This window comes from Micropterus salmoides, unplaced genomic scaffold, assembly GCF_014851395.1.
Source record: "Micropterus salmoides isolate LMB-PRFRI ecotype aquatic unplaced genomic scaffold, ASM1485139v1 Ms_hic_scaffold_18, whole genome shotgun sequence".
NCBI lineage: Eukaryota > Metazoa > Chordata > Actinopteri > Centrarchiformes > Centrarchidae > Micropterus > Micropterus salmoides.
Window position 1 is genome coordinate 31,742,817 of NW_024040928.1, and position 21,773 is coordinate 31,764,589.

General features: G+C 41.0%; 3 protein-coding genes across 8 annotated transcripts in view; 2 read left to right on the forward strand and 1 right to left on the reverse strand.

Annotated features, from left to right (window-relative positions):
• The window catches only part of LOC119909386 (NACHT, LRR and PYD domains-containing protein 3-like), a 239,804-nt gene extending 228,007 nt beyond the window's left edge, over positions 1-11,797 (reverse strand). The window contains exons 1-3 of the mRNA XM_038727589.1: positions 11,742-11,797; positions 9,511-9,796; positions 5,742-7,560 (exon numbers count right to left, since the gene is read on the reverse strand). Of these exons, the coding sequence (XP_038583517.1) occupies positions 5,742-7,560; positions 9,511-9,796; positions 11,742-11,750 (2,114 nt within the window). The 5' untranslated portion in view covers positions 11,751-11,797. The remainder of the gene's footprint in view (positions 1-5,741; positions 7,561-9,510; positions 9,797-11,741) is intronic.
• The window catches only part of LOC119909376 (NLR family CARD domain-containing protein 3-like), a 622,129-nt gene that overhangs the window by 349,991 nt on the left and 250,365 nt on the right, over positions 1-21,773 (forward strand). The window lies entirely within an intron of this gene.
• Positions 13,113-21,557, forward strand: allc (allantoicase). 3 transcript variants are annotated; one of them, XM_038727626.1, is made up of 11 exons: positions 13,113-13,412; positions 14,593-14,643; positions 14,973-15,156; positions 16,020-16,139; positions 17,953-18,032; positions 18,122-18,254; positions 18,345-18,500; positions 18,613-18,686; positions 18,866-18,974; positions 19,052-19,170; positions 20,767-21,557. In XM_038727626.1, exons 1-11 carry the CDS (start codon positions 13,323-13,325, stop codon positions 20,944-20,946), a joined length of 1,296 nt encoding a protein of 431 aa, XP_038583554.1. In that variant the 5' UTR covers positions 13,113-13,322; the 3' UTR covers positions 20,947-21,557. The 3 variants fall into 3 exon arrangements, with proteins under 3 accessions (XP_038583554.1, XP_038583556.1, XP_038583555.1); XM_038727628.1 differs by having other exon boundaries at positions 14,977-15,156; XM_038727627.1 differs by having other exon boundaries at positions 13,124-13,412; positions 15,069-15,156.

Genomic DNA, 21,773 nt, shown 5'->3' on the forward strand with positions numbered 1-21,773 from the left:
AATTCAAAGTGCTTTACACAAAACATAAAAGCAACAGGGAAATATAAAACTGTTTAAAAGCAACATAGGGAAATTGAAAAAATACATATTAAAAAATAATAAAAGTTACAGTGTAGTGTACAATCAGGTTTAAAAGAGTTAAATGGAAAATAAAAACAGGCTGAGGGGTTGAGCAAATAATTGAGTTACAATTATTTTGAAAAGAGAATAAACAGAGAAGTACACTTAATCTACTCTCTCTAGCTAGTCTGTACTCGGGTCCATAGCAATCTTTGGGTCCACTGAAACTCCAAAAAAACCTCGGACACTACAGAGAAACCACTTTGATCCAGTTATACTCTGGACCCACCTACGCGTTTACAGGTGGACAGAGGTTCCTGCAAATCACTCAGGCGCGAGATTTAAGACCACTTCCTTCACTCTGTTCAATCTCACTCTCATTATCTTCACTCAATTACCTCACCATCTAAATATTTAATTAAAAGCAATGGTAAAAAGAAAAGACTTCAGTCTTAATTTAAAAGAACTGACTGTTTCAGCAGACCTGCAGTTATCTGGGAGTTTGTTCCAAATATACGGAGCATAATAACTGAACGCTACTTCTCCTTGTTTAGTTTTGACTCTGGGGACAGAAAGCAAACCTGATCCCAGACCACCTGAGAGGTCTGGATGGTTCGTAACGAAGGAGAAGATCAGAAATGTATTTTGGCCCTAAACCATTTAGTGCTTTATAAACTAACAGCAGGATTCTGAAATCAATTATTTGACATACAGGAAGCCATTGTAAAGACCTCAGAACTGGAGTGATGTGATCCACCTTTTTGGTCTTAGTGAGGACTCGAGCAGCAGCGTTCTGAATCAGCTGCAGCTGTCTGATGGATTTCTTAGGGAGCCTGTAAGGACGCCGTTACAGTAGTCGAGTTGACTGAAGATAAATGCATGGATAAGCTTTTCCAGGTCCTGCTGAGACATAAGTCCTTTAATCCGTGATATATTCTTCAGGTGATAGTAGGCTGACTTTGTAATTGTCTTAATGTGGCTCCTCAAATTCAGGTCTGAGTCCATGACTACATCAAGATTTCTGGCTTGATTTGTGGTTCTTAACATTACAGATTGAAGTCGAGCACTGACTTTCAATCGTTCCTCCCTGGCTCCAAAAACAATAACTTCAGTTTTATTTTTCTTTCTTCTTTTTATTTATCTTTGTTCAATTGAAGAAAATTCTGGCACATCCAGCCGTTGACCTGCTCAATACAGTTACTCAGCACCCGTATGGGATCATAGTCCCCTGGTGAAATGGTTATGTAAATCTGTGTGTCATCTGCATAACTATAGTACCATATTTTGTTGTTTTTCAGAATATGAGCCAGTGGAAGTATGTAAATGTTAAACAAAAGAGGCCCCAGAATGGAGCCTTGGGGAACTCCACATGTCATTTTTGTCAGCTCAGATGTGTGATTACCTATACACACAAAGTAGTCCCTGTCCTTTAAGTAGGATTCAAACCACTGTTCCAGAAAGTCCAACCCAGTTTTCAAGTCTGTCTAGTAATATGTTGTGGTCGACCGTGTCGAATGCAGCACTGAGATCCAATAATACTAAGACTGAAATTCTGCCACTGTCAGTGTTTAAATGGATGTGATTGAAGACCTTAATAAGAGCCGTCTCAGTGCTGTGGTGTGGTCGAAAACCTGACTGGAAGACATCAAAACAGTTATTTAGTGCCAAGAAAGCACTAAGCTGTTGAAAAACTGCCTTTTCAATGATTTCACTTAAAAATGGGAGATTTGATATGGGCCTATAATTGCTCATTAGTGAACTGTCTAGATTGCTCTTTTTTAAGAGTGGCTTAATGACTACAGTTTTCAGGGCCTGTGGGAAAAAACCTGAGAGGAGAGACATGTTGACAATTTGTAGTAGATCTGAGGCCATGCATTTAGAAACATTTTAGAAAAAACCTGTTGGCAGAATATCAAGGCAGCATGAGGAGGATTTCAGATGTTGTATTATGTCCTCCAGGTTTTTATGGTTAATAGAATCAAATTGTCTCATGCTATATGAATTGTTTTTAAGTGGACACAGGGACAGGACATATCCTGTTACTGGCATGGAGGCACTGATTGCTTGTCTAATTGTTGGAATTTTGTCTGTGAAGAAGGAGGCAAATTCATTGCAGGCTCTGGTGGATAGAAGTTCAGAGGCTACAGACACAGGAGGGTTGGTTAGCCTGTCGACAGCAGCAAACAGGGCACTTGCATTATTAGTGTTTTTGGTGATGATGTCAGAGAAGAAGGGCCGCCTTGCATTTCTCAGTTCTAAATTATAAATGCGAAGTCTCTCTTTATAGATGTCATAATGAACCTGGAGATTTGTTTTCCGCCACGTGCGTTCAGCTTTTCGACACTCTCTTTTTTGACTTCTAACCAGCGTGGCATTTCTCCATGGAGATCTTCTCTTACCAGAGACCACCTTCACCTTGGCTGGTGCAATGGCATCAATAACATTCATATTTTTAGAACTGAAATTATCTACAAGCTCATTGACTGAGACCCGTGAGAGGGCGGGAGTCGAGAGAAAGCCTGAATAAATATTTCACTGGTGTTTTCAGTGATATGCCGTTTTGTGATTATAGACAGCAGTTCACCAAAGTCATCAAAAAAGTTTGCACAGCGTTTAGGGGGCCTGTAGATATTTAGAAAAATAGCTCGAGAAGAGGAATTCAGCTGAAGAACCACATATTCAAAAGAAGCAAAATTCCCGTAAGACATCTTTTTGCATTGGAGGGAGTCATTAAACAAAATGGCAACTCCACCTCCTCTCTTATGCACTCTAGCTTCACTCATAAAACTGAAGTTGGGAGGCATAGACTCAATAAGGACAGCTGCACTGTTATCTTGGTCCAACCAAGTTTCAGTTAAAAACATGAAATTAAGATTGTGAGTGATTATAAAATCATTGATTAAAAATGTTTTTCCTGCCAAAGACCTAACTTTTAACAAAGCTAATTTTAGTGTGTTAAAAAAGATTATCTGGCCCACTTTTTTCGACAGGCTGCAGCTGACGAGGAATTAATACTAAATTTGCAGGATATGTTGAGTGCTTCCTGTTTTTTAACACATTCACCGTGCTTTTTCTGTTACCTGTCAAGACAGGGGAGTGGAGTGAGGGAAGGTGTGGGGAGTAAATTTGGTCCCAGCTCTAACCAGGTCTTCCATGTGATCAGTGAAGTCCAACAGGGGGGAGAGGGGAGAAAGGGTGTCTGGAGACAAGGGTGACCTAGATGGGAATTGGGGGGGTAGAGATGGTGAATCCTCACTGTTGGTTTTCAGTGAGGGAGGTGGAGGCTCTTTCTCTTGGCTCCGATGTCTCCCGTGATCAGAGCTCTCTTCCGGCTGGGACTGGGCCTGACTTGTTAAGGCTAGGTCCATCTGCCTTAAAAAGATGTCTGCGGTCCCACAGAAAGTAAAAGTTTTCAATAAAATGCACTGAATGGACAGTACATGGCGTTGAGAGCCACGTGTTCAATGCCATCAATCTGCTGAATCTCTAAGCTCCTCTTCGGACGGGCCACTGATAAACACCTCAGCATTCAAAGAGCTGACTGTGTTCAACAGATTATTAAAATCCTCTTTGAAGACTTCAGACTGTCGCTTCACAACATCATTGGTCTCGATGTGCAGTATGATGTTTTTAACTGTAGGATGTTCAGCCACGATATGCAGTATTCTTTCTGCCAAGTCAGACACCGTATCCTTCGGAAAGCAGAGTATTTTGGTGTTCTTACTGCACATGCTTCTTACATCGTTTACAGCAGCGTCACCCACAATCAGAGTTTGAGGCCCAGTCGTTAGCTTTCCCTGCAGCCTTTTACTTTCTGATTTACTCTCAGTCCTTACCCTTCTGTGTGAGGACAGGATGTTATCCAGGTCATCAGACGGAGATCCAGGGTCCTGCAATAGTGGTGAAAATCCGTTCTGCTGTTGCACACTCGGTTGTTGGGGAGGTTTGTTGCTTACTCTCCCTTTCGCAGCTGTCCACGGCAGTGTCCTACCAAGAGCAGGGGTTGAAGAGGCGCTCTGCCTGGATGATAATGCAGACCAGCCAGTCACAATCTCAGGGCGCTGGGCTCTGCCTGTTACTCGTCCTCCCATTTCCCCAGGAAATGATTTACTCTTAGGCTTTGCACCAAGAGCGTTCCAGGGAGGACTCCCACTTTTAGATTTATTACCCAGTACACAGGACTCCTGCTTCTTGGTAGTCTTGTTGGTGCTAATTAGCCATGTGTTAGCATGCTCTTGTTCACTGTTTTGGGTCGACGGTAAAGTAATTCGCACATAGTCCATTCACTTCCACATTCACTTCTAACCTGTGATCCTGATCTTGGTTTCCAGCACTGCAATTTTCTGAAGAAGTTTGTAGAAGTTGTCCGTGGAGAAGGGGGGCATCTTGCTAATTAGCATTAGCTATAACTCCAGTCACTGCAGTACAGGCTAGTGCTATTGATAGGCTGCACTTGCGTAGCACTAAGATCATAAAAGTTTCTAAAGTATGGCAAGAGCCTACTTTATCTGACAGTCCTAATGATTTAAAAGTATCTAAGAGCTGCTGATTTCTAGCAGAAAAAAAGAGAATTTAAGAAAAGAATGCAAGCAGAGGCAAGAGCAAGCAGCAAAGCGTCTGCACTGTAAGAAAGCAGGAAGTCACCTAACAAAGTGAATGCACAGCTTACGAGTATATTTATATGTATATTTGTTGCAGCTCTTTGATAAATTGAGTTTAATACACAGATATTGTGTTTAAACAAAATGTAAAAATCAAATAACATTTATTAAAATTTTTGAAAGAATCTGTTTCAAGTTTTTCTTCTTGTTACTAAGTAAAGTTTATTTATATAGCACCTTCGACGGACAAAGAGGGGCCACAAAATGCTTTACAAAGTGCATTGTAAAAAAAAAAGCTAAACTACTTGTAGTAAACTAATTATTACCTGACTTTTTTAAAAAGGATAATAAACTACATTTACTAGTGTTACCAACAGTAAGAAAGCGTTCTGAAGGATTTTACGTGTTGGATTAAATTTGGACAGTGCCGTAAATGTTTTGTGTAATAATAATAATAATAATAATAATAATAATAATAATTGTGAAGATATTTGAAAAGTAGGAGTAGACACCAAGTGTCTTGTCTTTCCAAACCTGAGAGTGTCCAGTCTCCAGTGTGGCAGTCCAGCAGACAGCAGGTTCACCCCTGACTCTCCTGGATGATTGTAGCTCAGGTCCAGCTCTCTCAGATGGGAGGGGTTGGAGCTCAGAGCTGAGGCCAGAGAAGCACAGGATTTCTCTGTGACCCAACAGCCTGAAAGCCTGGAGTTAGAAAGGTTAATAACTCAATGTTTCAAATCTTGTAAGCATACATGTCAAAAATCTTCACTGACATTTGTCTGAATGTTTAACAAACATTCAGACAGGTTATCCTGACCTGAGAGTTTCCAGGGTACAGTGTGGACTCCTGAGTCCAGCAGACAGAATCGTCACTCCTGAATCCTTCAGGTCGTTGTTACTCAGGTCCAGCTCTCTCAGACTAGAGAACTGGGAGCTGAGAATTGAGGACAGGGCTTCACAGCTTCTCAGTGACAATTTACAGTGACTCAGCCTAAAGGACAATGAGCAATTTGAACAAAAAAACGCTTTCTCATTTATAAAATATAAATATAGTTGATATATGTATATAACCAGACCTACAGAGCTTTGTTGGAGACTTTGACCACTGGCAGCAGCCTTAGAAGAACCTCCTCTGAAGCAGAGTATTTCTTCAGGTCAAACACGTCCAGATCTTTTTCTGATGACAGTAAGATGAAGCCCAGAGCTGACCACTGAGCAGGAGAGAGTTTATCTGTGGAGAGACTTCCTGAACTCAGGGACTTTTGGATCTCCTCCACCAGAGAACGATCATTCAGTTCATTCAGACAGTGGAACAGATTGATGCTTCTCTCTGGAGACAGATTCTCACTGATCTTCTTCCTGATGTACTCAACTGTTTTCTGGATGGCCTGTGAGCTACTTCCTGTCTGTGTCAGCAGACCTCGTAGGAGATTCTGGTTGGTTTTCAGTGAGAGACCCAGGAGGAAGCGGAGGAACAAGTCCAGGTGTCCATTTGGATTCTGTAAGGCCTGGTCCACAGCACTCTGGTAGAAGTGTTTTAGTTTGAAGTTATCTCTAAACACTATAGACCGCAGGAAGGTCAAAAGTCCAGTATCCCACCATGTTCTGTCTGCCAGCAGATTGACACCAGAGATGATGAAGGTCAGATGCACATACAGAGCAGCCAGAAACTCCTGAAGGCTCAGATGGACGAAGCAGAACACCTTGTCCTGGTACAGCCCTCTCTCCTCTTTAAAGATCTGTGTGAACACTCCTGAGTATACTGAGGCTGCTCTGATATCGATGCCACACTCTGTCAGGTCAGATTCATAGAAGATCAGGTTGCCTTTCTGCAGCTGCTCAAAAGCCAGTTTTCCCAGAGACTCAATCATCTTCCTGCTCTCTGGACTCCAGTGTGGATCTGTCTCAGCTCCTCCATCATACTTGGTGTTCTTCAGTTTGGACTGAACCACCAGGAAGTGGATGTACATCTCAGTCAGGGTCTTGGGAAGCTCTCCTCCCTCTCTGGTCTCCAACACCTCCTCCAGAACTGTAGCAGTGATCCAGCAGAAGACTGGGATGTGGCACATGATGTGGAGGCTTCGTGATGTCTTGATGTGGGAGATGATTCTGCTGGCCTGCTCCTCATCTCTGAATCTCTTCCTGAAGTACTCCTCCTTCTGTGGGTCAGTGAACCCTCTGACCTCTGTCACCATGTCAACACACTCAGGAGGGATCTGATTGGCTGCTGCAGGTCGTGTGGTTATCCAGAGGCGAGCAGAGGGAAGCAGGTTCCCCCTGATGAGGTTTGTCAGCAGCACATCCACTGAGGTGGACTCTGTAACATCAGTCAGGACCTCATTGTTGTGGAAGTCCAGAGGAAGTCGACACTCATCCAGACCGTCAAAGATGAACACAACCTGGAACTCTTCAAAGCTGCAGATTCCTGCTTCTTTGGTTTCAGGAAAGAAGTGATGAACAAGTTCCACCAAGCTGTACTTTTTCTCTTTCAGCACATTCAGCTCTCTGAAAGTGAATGGAAATGTGAACTGTATGTCCTGGTTGGCTTTGTCTTCAGCCCAGTCCAGAGTGAACTTCTGTGTTAAGACTGTTTTCCCAATGCCAGCCACTCCCTTTGTCATCACTGTTCTGATTGGTTCATCTCTTCCAGGTGAGGCTTTAAAGATGTCTTCTTGTCTGATGGTTGTTTCTGGTCTGTCTGGTTTCCTGGATGCTGTTTCAATCTGTCTGACCTCATGTTCATCATTGACCTCTGCAGTCCCTCCCTCTGTGATGTAGAGCTCTGTGTAGATCTGGTTCAGAAGGGTTGGGTTTCCAGCTTTAGCAATCCCCTCAAACACACACTGGAACTTCTTCTTCAGTTTTGATTTCAGTTTACGCCGGCACTCAGCAAGAATCTCTGAAATAATGAAAAGAGATGACAGATTTTAGATGATGCTATAGTGTACATGAACCATGAAAACATTTCCTCATTTCAGGCAGAAAACATGTTTATGCCAAGCTTTATGTTTTTGATATTATTTACTTCTTTACTTTCCAGACATCCATTTTCCACAACTCTCCAAAGTATGTAATTCTACTAAGCCACTTTCAACTGCTCTTTCTGGGGGACTGCAAGGCGTACCCAGGTATCAGGGGGTTGTTGGCCTGCCCAATGGTCTCCTCCAAGTTGGATGTGGCCTGAATACCTCCATAGGTAGGTGTCGTACTTAGATGCCCAAACCACAACAAGCCTCTTTCCACATGCTGCCTCTTTAGCTCACGCTCCACCTTTCCCTCACTTGTGAAAAAGATCCCAAGATCCTTGATCTCCTTGACAACAATTCCCTCCCAAACCAAAATGAACAATCCATTGTTTTCTCAGTGTCTCTGCAGAATTTGCTAACAGCAGAGAAGTAAACCTGATGGGCCACCTTCTCTGAATCTGCATTGGTCCTTCTGAATCTGAGGTTCTACCAGAGTTTCCATTTCATCACCGTGGCATAAGATTTGCCAGGGAGCCTGGAACTATTCCAATAGTTTGAGCACAACCTCTGGTGTCTCCCCTAGATTTTTCAATGTATCAGGACACATCTCATCAATCCCTGGCACCTTGTCACTGTGGGCCTTTCTGACTACATCTGTGATCTCTGCCAGAGAAAATCACAACACTTCCAAGCCTTTCAGCTCTGCAGAATATGTGTCAGTACCTCTGTCCGACAATATCCTCAGACTGGTTCAGCAAATAACCTTCCCTCCTGAGTTTCCTGACGATTTGCCAGGCCGTCTTTAAGGGAGAAAGTTGTTCTCCATGGCCTCCCTCAGCTCCTCCTATACCAGTTTTTTTCTTTTGTGACCACAGAAGCTCCTGTCCTTCTGGCATCCCAATACCCATCTGCTGCTTCATCTGTTCCCTGGGCCAACCAACCTGAAAAGGTCTTCTTTACAGACTTTAAATACTGACATTTTAAACACTGAACGCTTGAATTCCATGTATGTTATGTCCCACCTGGAGAAATCACCAGGTGGTGATCAGCTGTCAGCTCTGCTCTTCTCATTAGCAAACTGAATCACAACCTCAATAATCGAGCTTTGCTGTACGTTGTACCGTAACTTCTGACCCACCTAATGCTTGAATATGGTGTCTATTATAAACAGTACATGACTATCACAGAAGTCTAATAACAAAACAAATCAATCAAATCCTCTCACTGAATCTCATTACCATTCCAGGAGGAATATTCTAGCTCACCAGTGCTTAGGCAGTGGCTCGTGAGAATCCCCACACCTGCCCGGTGTCAAAAGGAGAGTCAATTCCCTATTCAGGAGTTTAATTTCAGAGTCGATGCTACGTGTTGAGGTGAGCCCAATATGTCTAGCTGGTACTGCTCCATCTCCCGCACCAACTGATGAGATGACCATACCAAGGTTCTCTCCTGTGCCTGCGGCCTGACTGGCAATGCACCTGACACTGACACCCAGCACTGCAAATGGACCTTGCCACCAGGGACTTGCCAGTGAGCCATTCCCAGGCTTGGCTGCAGAAAGATGCCCTAATCTGAGTGAGGTAGTTTGCTTTTGAGGTTGCTGATCCAAAATGGTTCTATAATCACCCCTGATCGGACACTTCACTTTGGACCAACTGCTTTGAGTGACCCTACCAGAAGTTATTGACCCCGAGATCAGCTTCCATGGTCATTGCACCTAAACCCCTCCACTATGTAAATGTTGCAATTATCTTGATATTAGGAGGCCAATTTCAATATCAGAATTTCTACTGTATCTGTTATCATTGTCAAGTGTCTAAAAATGTGATGCATGATTGCATAAAATAGAGGTCTTTTTATTAATTCAATTTCTAATGATTTACCTGTGGGTTCTGAGATGGTGTTTGGGATATTTTCCATTAGATCATTCTTATTTATCTTTACCAAAACTATTCTGATCACTTTAGTAGTGTTTATACAATAGTTCTGGACCATCTGATCTAATGTGTCCACCCTGTCTGCATTCTCCAGTCGACTCTTTTGGATTGCTGGGAAGCCTTCCAGGACCTCCTTCTGCTGCAGGTACCACTTGAACTTTTTAAAGTCCTCGGCTCCCAAATCTTCCAAAATTCCCAAGAGGACCTCTTTCTGTGTCGCCATCTTTTCACCCTGCAAAGTTGCCAAAAGAAATCTTATTTTATATTACTGCGGTGTTCATGTCATCAATTAATCTGTCTATAATTTTGTTGATTAATCGACAAGTTATTTGGGCCATAAAATGTCACAAAAAGGATGAAAAATGTCGATCAGTGTTTCCCAAAGCCTAAGATAAAGTCCTAAAATTTCTTCTTTTGTCCACAATCCAATTCTATTCAGTTTACTGTCATTGATATTAAATATTCACATTTGAGAAACTGAAATCAGAGAATTAGGAATTTTTGTTCCTTTGGAAAAATTACTCAAAAGGTTTAATCTTTTATTTAAATAGTTTCAATATTAGTATTAATTTAATAGTAAAATTCTAATCGATTAATTGATCAATCATTGAGTGATAACTGAAAGAGTTTCTTTAGTTTTAAGTAGAAGCATAAAAAAATCTGAAGTCAGAAATCTGTACAAATCAATAATACAAGGACATGGATTAACAAAACAAGAACACAGATTCATAAACTGTGCATTTGGTTAACAATCCATGAGCAGTTCATTTGAAAATATTATGGAAAAGTGCTCATTAAAATATGTTTACGTGAACAATAAGTCTTCTGAAATGGACCTCTGACCTTAAATTAAAGGGATGCGTGCAATTGTGCATTAATAATCTGAAAGTTTTCACTCTTTATGTGTATAGGGTTCAGTTTATTTTTTTATTTCACACTATACACCATATTAGTCTGTGCTGTCCTTTAGCTGGTAGAACTATATAGTGGTGTCTATGATAATGTCAAAGTATTGGTTCAAAGTTCCTATTTGCACAGTTCAATAAAAATAATCTCCCTAAACTGTGTCAACAGCGGTGACAGAGGTGTGTAGATCACCTCAAAGTATTCTTCTGGTGGCCAAATGCCACCGGAAGAACAAAAGAAAAAATCTACTGGCACTGCTGATATTATCAGTTGATAACTAACCAGAAACGTCATTTAGAAACAGTTGCACTCACTTCTTATCCTGACCACACCTTTGTTCAATATGTTTTTATTAACAGCTATCAGCTGTTTCAAAAGCTCTCAGATATTGGTATCAGCCTCTGAAGTCCAGGTGAGACTCTAACAACTAAATATAAATACAAAGATGTTTTTCTTCCTCCACATTTTGTAAATGTAACATATTTTCTAACTGCTGGCAAAACACTTTCTTTGTTAATGTATGTTTTAATAATGCAATACAACAGGCCTATTTTGTTTAATCTGCCACAACAAAAAAGAGAACAATTGTTGATTAAAGCTTCCGTGTTCTTTTTTAGGGAAATATATTTTTAAACACAGAACAAAAAAACTATGTCCCTCAGTGTTCACTTTTCTCAGTAGATGTGATAACCTGAATCAATTTCTGTAACTGTAAAGCAGTAAAAACTGCTATAAGACTTTGTTACCCTGATGCACTGGTTCATTTTATTTTACAGTTACATGAAGTCCTTTGCTTTCTGATATTCTCCTGTGTTGCCCATTAAGGTCACTTATGTGATGGAAATGTGATATTTTACTGTGTTTACTGTTTCCCATGGGAAAGATGCTCGTTAGAGAGTTTTCTTATCAGACTGTCCTTGATAGGCCTTCATCTCAGGACAGCTGGTCCCTACTCCCTTCCTCCCTTAGATAGCTGTGTAATACCCTTACAGTATAAAGTCACCTGCTTCTTCACTGGCTCTTCAGACTGGTTGCACTCTGTATGTCTGTCTGACCCTTTGCAAAGAATAAAACCCTTAAAAGACGTCTGGATTGGACTCTTTATTTCAGAAGACTCACCAAAGGACATATTTCCATTTCACTTACCTGAGTAAACAGGACCTTCCCCTTTTCCACAGTAGCAGCAGCTACATACAGAACACTTGTCTACAGGTAGAAAGTGGGTGTTTTTCATTCTCCACTTATTCTACAGATCCGATTGACAAACTCACCTGGATCATCAATGAGCCAGACTCACAGCATGTTCAACCCTCAGAGCCAAATGAACACCTGCCTGGTGTGTAAAATGTCCTAAGAGATGATGGTATGGCCCGCCCTACTCTGCCTCTGATTGGCTAGTTCTCAACACCTTCATTGGTTGGATGGGTTTGAATATCAGGCTCAGCCAACCAGAGGCAGAGTAGGGCGGGTCATGCCTTGTAGTTACACCTCCTCCTGTAGAGACACCTCCGGCACCGGGCGGGATATTTATTTTCAGAGCTTCAGAGCTGGTCTGTTGCTAACAGGATGATCAATCTGGTGTCCATTTGTTGGCAAACTTATTGACTAAGCTGAGATTCTACTGTGCATTTTTAAGTTGAAGGGACTGATCCATTGAAGAATTACTGAAGGGGGCCTACCAGGCAGAGCTCCAGGGTCCCAAGCCGAGTTTCTGTTTGAAGTGACTGTTAACATTTCCTACTGGAAAGTAATCAAACAATAAAAAGTGACTCAAAACTGTTGTGTCCTCTTACCTTTAATCTTTTATGTATGATCTTTTATATTATTATTATTATTACTGTTCTCATTATGGCTGATAGATATATATGTGTTGTGTTTTTTATCCTTAACCTTTCCTCTCCTATACTCCTTATGTTAGTCTGTCCACATTTACTAAGGTTCAGGTCAGAGCTGTGAGATTGTTTTGGTGTTTTCCTCTCTTGTTGTTCCTCTCCTCTCCCTGAATGTTCATTCAAGGCTGAGAGATGATCTCTGTTCCCCAAAACATAGAAACCTAGACTGTGTAAATGATGATGCATCCCTTTGCTCGGGGCCAGACGCCCGAAGCCGCCCTAGGCGGCAGGTCTCTGGACCAGCTGTACATGTGTTTTAGTACTTCTGTTTATTCTCTGTTGTTAAACAAATTCTTCAAAGACAACAGTTTGTTGTAACTCAATTGTTTGCTCAGCCCCTCGCCAGGAATATCATTTCCACGACAAAAACAACTACAAATGAAGCAGCTGTATTTATTCAGCATTCTTTGGACTACCTCTGGGTATTTGGTAATATATAATAAATAAATAATTTTTACTGATAATGTATTTATGTTGTCTTTTTTATTGTTTACTGTATGTACAGTACATCCATCCATTATGAGGGTCGCGGTCTCTACAGTATATCTCGTATACAGTATATATCCAGACACCTTGCCTGTACAGTGCAGTATACTGTCTGGTTGCATGTCTACAGTATATTTGCATTTTGAAATCTGCTGACAGCAGGACTCATTTTCTGGGTCAACACACGGGGTCAATAAAGTTGCTAAAGCATAAAAACTGTGTGGTAAATGAGTGACATGAAGCCGTGTCTGTGTTTTTAGTGTGACTAACAGTTTGAATGTGTTAATAGTGTATTAACAGAACTAGAGCTTCATTCACTCAGTCTAAATAAACAGCCTGCTGTTTGTGAGTGAGCAGCCGGTGAACTTTGTCCTGCAGAACACAAGCTGCCTGACCGTCTGATTCTTCAGGCTTCAGCAGGACGAGCTGCTGCTTTAACATTTCTATTCATAGAAACCTGAGTAAAAACTCAACATGGCAGAGAGGAGAGCAGCAGTGAAGACAGCAGTGGAGCCGGACTTCCTGCAGTTTAATGATCTGGCCTGTGAGACGGTCGGTGGGAAGGTGAGTGACCCGGAGGTTTTCATGCTGTCACTGTAACATACAAGCAGAAACACATCAAATGTTCATTAAAAACATCTGTATACTGGATTTATATTGTTTTATTTTATTTTATATGTTACCATATTTTAATATAGGCCTCCACTTATTATGTTGTGTGTAGCATGAAGGAACTACAAAATTAATTTCTTTATGCAGCCTTGTGCTGTATAATGATTAATAAACTACCTTGTATACAACGGGTATGACGTTGAATTCCTTTACACAGATCCGTATCACTCCGCGACAAACAGGGTTCAAGTTATAATCTGAGCTTTGTGGGGGTATCACGCCCCGTTTACACCCGGTATTAAAATGCAATCTGATACTGATCGCATTTTACCTGCGGAGATAAATAATTAAATAATGAGAGAGAGAGATAAATAATTGCTTATTACATGATTCAACATTTCCCTCTCTCTCACACACGAAAATGCACAAACAAACACACTCAGCAGTCCACTACTCGCCCCAGATGTCTGTGATTTTGCAACAAAGTTTAAGTTTCAACAGCCTGTTCAAAGACTCAAGGAGAGACGCAATTCTGCCCTTTCTGGTGGGTATAACATTAAAGTGTTATTATTTTACGCACTGGTGGCCGCCGGCACACAGCAGCAAGCAGATTATCATATAAATTCAAATGACCAAAGTCAATGTCCAGTTTTTAGTGGCTGTACAACAAACAGCAACGTGCAGATAGATATAAATAAATAGTTCTAATTACTAAGTATTCATAAAGAAATGGCCGAACAACGGCCCTTAACTGTGATATAATAAGCGTAGTCTCATCACAAACGTACTGGTTGTGCAGTAAAATGTCTCCTGCGAGTGATTTCTGATTCTATTAGATTGTTAATACTGATGCATGTTAGAGTAGCATCTCACAGTAGCTGCTGGAGGTGAAGCTTGTTGGGGTCGGGCCCCTCCGTGTTTCCGGGCCTTTATGCTAAGCTAAGCTAATCAACTGCTGGCTGTAGTTTCATATTTACCGTACAGACATAAGAGCAACTAACATCTAACATGAGCGTGAATAAACCTGGATCCCAAAATGGTGAATTATTCCTGTAAAATATGATTAATGTAGATTTAACTTTAAGTGGATGCTGCTCTTTTGAAATAAAGTCTTCTCCGGTTGTTCTTTCAGGTTATTTTCGCTTCAGACGAATGGTTTGCTCCCGCTGCCAACCTGCTGAAGGTAAAACTCTGATCCACCATGTCAGGTTCAGCACATGTGATTAATGTCGCTGTCATTTTCTGTCTTTTACGTTTAAGGAAAAGTCTGATGTTATTTAGTTCATCAAATTATCTCATGTTCAGACCCAAACCTGTCTGTGGCTCTCAGCTCTTAGTCCATTGGTTCCTCCTGAAGATGTACCTCACAGATATATAGTTTCATGTTTCAAACAGCTGCCCGCTCTAGTTTCTATCAAACAAACAGGAGGAAACAGGGCATTTGTTAGGGACTATTGTCAGCGGTGGATGAATCCACAAATACCCAATGTAAAATATGTTGAATATCACCAGACAGACTTGGTGCAGCAGCTGCTGGGTTGTCCTTGTGAGTTCTGTAAACATCATGAGCTTCGTTTCCCAACATGTGATGAGTGCGTGTCCGTACAGAGAGAGCCGCCACAGTTCATCGCCTCGGCCTTCACCGAGTTCGGAAAGTGGATGGACGGATGGGAGACGAGGAGAAAGAGAATACCTGGTTAGTACCTGCAACAGGTCTCTGAGGTTCACCGATCAAACCAAATAATATATGTGATTACACTGAATTCTGTTCAAAACTGTAGCATGCTGACAATAAGTATATGTATACATTATAATATCTTTATATAGGTGTGAATAATATATACTATAATATAACATAATAATGTACTATATATGTGCAGTATTAATGTAATATACACACACAATACTGTAATTATTACTAAGAGTACAGCCTAGACCTTATCTATATGAAAATTGCAATCCAGTTTCATTTATACAGCTCCAACTCACAAAAAATTCATAATTTTGTTATGAACTGGTGCTATAAAAATAAAACTGAATTGAATTGAATTATACAGTTGTGATACATTAAAGTATGTATAATATGAATAAGAATACTATGATACAGCATATAATATAATAATTAAAAAACAATAAGCAAAATATCATAGTGTTATACAGTGATATGTTATTTAGTGTACAATAAGGCAGTATTATATCAGTAGTTATGACATGAACACATAATATAAAGATCTCTTAAGTTAAGATCTCTTAAATGTAAAAATCAACATGTCAGCGCTCTCTGGTGGACAAACTCTGTAATGAGACGCTGTTTCTAAATGAACTCATGATCTGCTCCTGATACTGACCTCGACCCCCGGTACATCAAAACTACCTGAACATAAAAAAGCTCCGTTTACGGTTCATTCGCAGGCTCTTTTATAATAAATGAACAATTTGTGACCTAAATATAAAAACACCTCAACATTCAAACCCCGTCACTCATCTGTTAGATCATTGTGCTCATACATGAATGTGTCTGCTGGACTGTGTTTGAGGTCGCCATGTTTTTCTGCTCAGGTCAGGACTGGTGCATCGTCCAGCTGGGAGTACCTGGGCTGATCTTCGGCTTCGACGTCGACACGTCCTTCTTCACTGGAAACCACTCGCCCTACGTCTCCATCCAGGCCGGCTGTCTGGGTACAAACTGTCTGTCTCTAACTCATCACCTCCTAAAGTGTGACACGCTCTGACTTTGCTTACATGCAGCTTCAGAGCTGCAGGAGAGCAGCTTTTATCTCTGTGTAATTAAAATAACACGATATTAACATATTCCAGAGCATTTCATTTCATTGATGTTGTCTTTGTGTACCTGCAGCAACTTTTTTTTTGTTTATTTGTATTTAAAATGTTGAGAGTGTCCCCGGGGGGCCACGAGCGATATGTGGGCACAAACACTGTTATGTGCCGTTCTTTTTAGCATGAGTAATATATTCATGCCACAGCTCAGCTAACAGCTCCTGCAAAACATTTTTAGACCAAGCAGCTGACTGAACATGTGTCTGAACAGGGTGCATGCTGCAGTCACGCCGCTCCTGATAGGTGTAACTCATTTCACTCCACAACCACAAAACTTAAGAAATAAATTGTCGGAAAACAATAAAAACAAACTTACGATCAGACATTTTGTCCTACCTTTTCTGTTTTTGTAGGTTTAGTCAGGTAAAAGCACCAGTATTTACTCCAGTACCCTGGATGCCAGCTTGGATTGGGTTGTATTCATTTCCATTACATGTGGAAAGGACTGAGCCAGACAGGGCCCACAGCTTTCCATTCAAACACATGGTCTTTGTCTCCATCTTGTGGCTGACTCAGTACTGATAACTGTACTGAGTACTGATGCCAATAATAAAGTATTTTTGATTACAATCAGTTCCTCTAAAGTAGAAAATAGCAGATGTTTTAAGACCTCACACATCGCTGTGGGGCCTTTTATTCTTCATTTATCTGCCTTTATATCCAGGAGCTCTCAGCATATGGATATTGATAAATATTAATTACATTTTTACATTAATTACATTAATATTTCAGTGTTTTGGGGAGGTTTGTGTGGGTTGTAACGTGGCTGTGTGGAAATCAACAGTGTTTAGAAGACAAACTCACAGTAAACAGTCAGCGTGTAAATAGTAATCATGGCCATAACATGGAGACCACCTAAGTATTTATAAATTGTTTTATAAAAGTTATATTTTAGTGTCTGTACATCAAATTTAGCTATAGTCAGGGAGCAGGAGGGGACATCTGCAGATTCCTGGTTATATGGTGATATTGTCTTTGAAATTTTGCATTAAAATCTTCTATTTTCCTTACTGCAGCTCCATTTACTCTAGAATGGTAACAGAAATATGTTTACTTACAACAGATTCATATTCCTTAGCTCCTGACCTATCTCAGGAGACCAGATGATTGATGAGTTATACCTGATTCATTTTGGTATGTTATTGTAGGAGTTTTTCCTGAGAGCCTGTAATTAGGTCGAGGGACAAACAGCATAATTACTGCTGAAAAGCAGAAAAAACAGTTCTAAGCAATTATTGAAATAAAGGATCTGGCACTCAGTCCACTTTATTAGGGTCACCTGTTCAGTTTAATACAACTGTTCCGCCATGAAACTTTTATGAAACCTATAATGTTCAGTTTTGTTGAGCTGTGAATTTAGTGATATATTTTCGCACTGAGTCGTAGCGACTGGACTGCGTTATGTTCAGAGGAGTTTCTAATATTCTGACCCCTCATGTTTGGAAAAAAATGTAGTCCAGCCCAGCTCCCACTTTAACTGTGACCTCAGTAATAAATCCAAACTGAATTTACACGTTTACACGAGAATTTCAAAATATCTGAACATAGATGTTATATCAGAGCTGAAGTACTGGCCTGTTTTAGATTGTACAGGTGTACCTAATAAAGTGGACACGAGGGCTGAACACACCAATAATAACATGTTCTGCACCAGACAAACCACCGACCTTCGCTCTGGAAGGAGACCGAACCGGCATGGCCGCCTCCGCCAGCCAGCTGGCTGCTGTCGCCAAGGTAACACTGACAGTCTGCTGGTCAACCACTCGGTGATCTTTGATAAACATGATTGACAGCTGATGTGTGACGTGTGCTTTGATTGACAGCTGGGCTCGGAGGCGTGGCCGGAGCTGGTGTGTGTGTCGGAGCTGAAGCCCGGATACTCAGACTGCTGCCACAACTACTTCAGGGTCACCTTCAACCACAGAGTCACACACCTGCGCCTCAACATGTACCCAGGTACGCACACACACACACGCACACGCACACACACACACACACCGTCATACAATACCTGTAATATTGTTCACTTTATTGGTGTGTGATCAGATGGAGGGATAGCCAGACTGCGAGTGTACGGCGTCGGGCAGAGAGACTGGTCATCTGTCTCTCCCCACCAGGACGTCGACCTGGTGGCTCTGACCAATGGGGGAGTCTGCCTCGGCTACAGCGACGCCCACTTTGGGCATCCACGCAACATGATCGGTTGGAGTTAATTGTTGTTGTCTTTGAATGTTGTTTGATTTATTTACTTCAGTCACTGGGCTTCTTCTGCTTCAGTGCCGGTGACACCTGTAACCAGACGTGCTGTTTGCAGGTCTGGGCCGAGCTGTCAACATGGCCGACGGCTGGGAAACGGCCCGCAGACTGGACCGACCCAAACACCTGAAGGTTTAAACACACACACCCTGACATTAACATCAGTATTAACGAATCTAATTCTAACTGCAACTGTAAAAGAAATCCTGAATCCTCTAACAGGCCTGTCAGGAAGTAAGGAAGGGACAGTCTTTTCTTAATTGGTCTACAAATGTCCTGACTTTTCAAAACACCTGCTGTTTGTCCTGCAGGCGGACCAGCATGGGATCCTGCAGGTACCCGGCTGGGAGTGGGCGGTGTTTCGTCTCGGTCATCCTGGAGTGATCAGCAGCATCGAGGTGGACACCAACCACTTCAAAGGTCCTCAGCTGTCTCTTTAGGAAATGTCTTAACTTTCTAGTCACTAGCAGAGGAAAATAACCCGCTTTTCTGTGCAGGTAACTTCCCGGACTCTTGCAGGATCGAGGCTTGTTCTTTAACCCCTGAGGAGGAAGCTCAGTGCATCAGGACCAGGTGGAATTCTGGGAAATGGCAGGTCCTTCTTCCCCCTAGGAAAGTATGTGTAGTCCATCTGTGAAGTCATTTCTATTTGCTCCTTTTTGTACTTTTACAAAAAAACATCCCAGATAAAAACTCCCTCAGGAGTGTGTTTAATAAAACTTCTGGATCTAATTCGTATGTACAGTGTTTCCTAAAAGCAAATACATACACATTCTAAAAAGAAAATACAGAGTTTTTGAGTTCTCAAACATTTAATAATAAAGTTTAGGACAGAAACTCTCATTCTTTAGTTTTCAGTATCCAAGGAAAATGTATTTTTGTGAAATAATTTGATATTCAGATATTTATCCTGCTGACAGATGGGAAGGAATCAGTTTGCTTAAATTTAGAGCTTTATGTGCAGACTGATGGATCAATCAGAGGAAGTGTTGGCAGACGGCTGGCTGGGAGTCTGTAACTCTGCTGAAGTTGATTCTCGCTCAAATTTGCAAAAAGCGTTGTTGTGTGCCAAGATGGGAGCCAGCCAACCGAATCTCACAGACACAAAAGCGTCTCGTCTTTCCTCACAGAGTCCAGACACTCAGAGGACTCACAGAGACGAGGAAAGGGAAAACTTACTTGTAGGAAAATATTGTTTAATTTAGAAAGATTTCTCGTTCAGGGAGTTTCCTTTCAAATTAAAATGTACAGCTTTGAACAAATTGATCCCCGGATTAAGAATCAGTTGCTGAAATGTTCTATAGAATGTCCCTAAACATTAGCTTGCTGATTAATTGTTAAAATTACAAAAAGGTATATAATAGGCCTGGATAAAATGGATTATACTGGAGTCTGTGGATTGTTAACTGATGTTGGCATTTTAAAGTTTGTATGTTATTATACATATTTTGTTATTTATTATATATGTAAATATTTTGGGTGAATTGTGTGGATATTTAACTGATGTGCATCTGATAAAAACATTGTAGATGAACAACAGGAAATGACAGAAAATGCACCATTCAAAATTCTTCAGTTAATGTTTCCATCCAAACAGTGGTTTACAAGTTACCTTGGAAAGGATTTCAGATATAAAATAAACCGTAAGTCAAAGCAGACACAATAACACTGAAGTCATGTTGCTCCAAAAAAACCCCACTGATAACATGTCCTTTAATCTCTGTTCAGGTTTAAAATGTTAATTTTAAATCAATAAATCTTACAGATTTGGACCCAAACACACTGCACCTCAGCAAGTTCTGTTTTCAGTGTTTATTTCAGTGTTCAGGTGAGAACAACTTACTCCAAAAGTGAGGCAGGAAGTCCAAACAATAAGCAGAAACCTAGATAGGTACTAGATGTAATCCAACAACTTAAGGAAATCCATAAAAGAATCCAAAAACGGGTAGAACACATAGGAAAACAGGCAGGAATAATCGATGTGGTACAAAGACGTAGTGAGAACAGACAATAGGAAGACACTCACTTAAATACACAAGAGGGAGATGATTAACAAGACGCAGGCGGAACACATTAGGGAACGCTACACATCAGGAAGAATATTTTCAAGATTAAACAGGAAGTACAAAACACCAAAGCCATTACAATTTATAAATAAAGATATGAGTTTATCAGCCGTTTGTATTTGAAGTGCTTCCTGTCTGTGTTGCAGCTTCGTCCTCATCACAGACATCTGTACAGCAAGGCCGAGCTGACCCTGAGCCAACCTGTCAGTCACATCCGTCTTATCATCAGCCCTGACGGAGGAGTCAGCCGGCTCCGGCTCTGGGGGCGACCCACGCCGATCGCTGCAGCTCCGGCCAATCAGCAGAGGCCGGCGTCCAAACTCTGAACCTCCCATCACTCGTCCTCCATCACACAAACGCTGAAAAGATTTAATGTTTCTGATCTATGTTTGATGATGTTCACAAATCGGAGCAGAAATGCAACGTAAACATCTGTGACAGTCTGATGGTCATTAATGCTTAAATAGTAAAATAAACACAGCACATCCCACAACGCTGCGAGACAAAGATTATGACTTGATGGCATCATTATTATTTTACCAATTCATCGTTTGGTTTATTAGATTTAACATTTCTAAGAACTGTGAAAAATGTCCATCCAAGAGTCCAATGTGGCATCTTTTAATGTCCCACAAATTTCAGTTTACTGAGACATAACATAAAGAAAAACAGGAAATCTGAGACACTGAAGAAAAAGGAAACAGAATACATTTGAAGGGTTTGCCCCAAAAATGACATTTCTGATGCCAACGGGTGTTGACCCATGCGTCCATATGTGATGACTTGGAAGTGAGAACGGGTTGGTTGGAACAAAAAAAATGATGAAGTGTTGGAATAGCCTGGTATCATATGAATAACATTATGTATGAAAATATGAAATAATGGAAAATAACTAAATATATTGTCAATAAATGTGTCAGACAATATTTGAACTTTGGCCACGTGTCCAAATCTTAAATCTGTTAGAGACACATGCAAGAGAACACTTTATATTGTTTTAAAGACCCTTTAATATTATTTCTGAAGCATTTTTGAATTGTTTCTTGCAGTTCATGTGCTCTCAGCCTGACAGCAGAGTAAACCACTTCCCTGGCAGTGACTGCTGCAGCAAGAAACTCCCGTCACTTACCCACAATCCCCCTCTCATTTATTT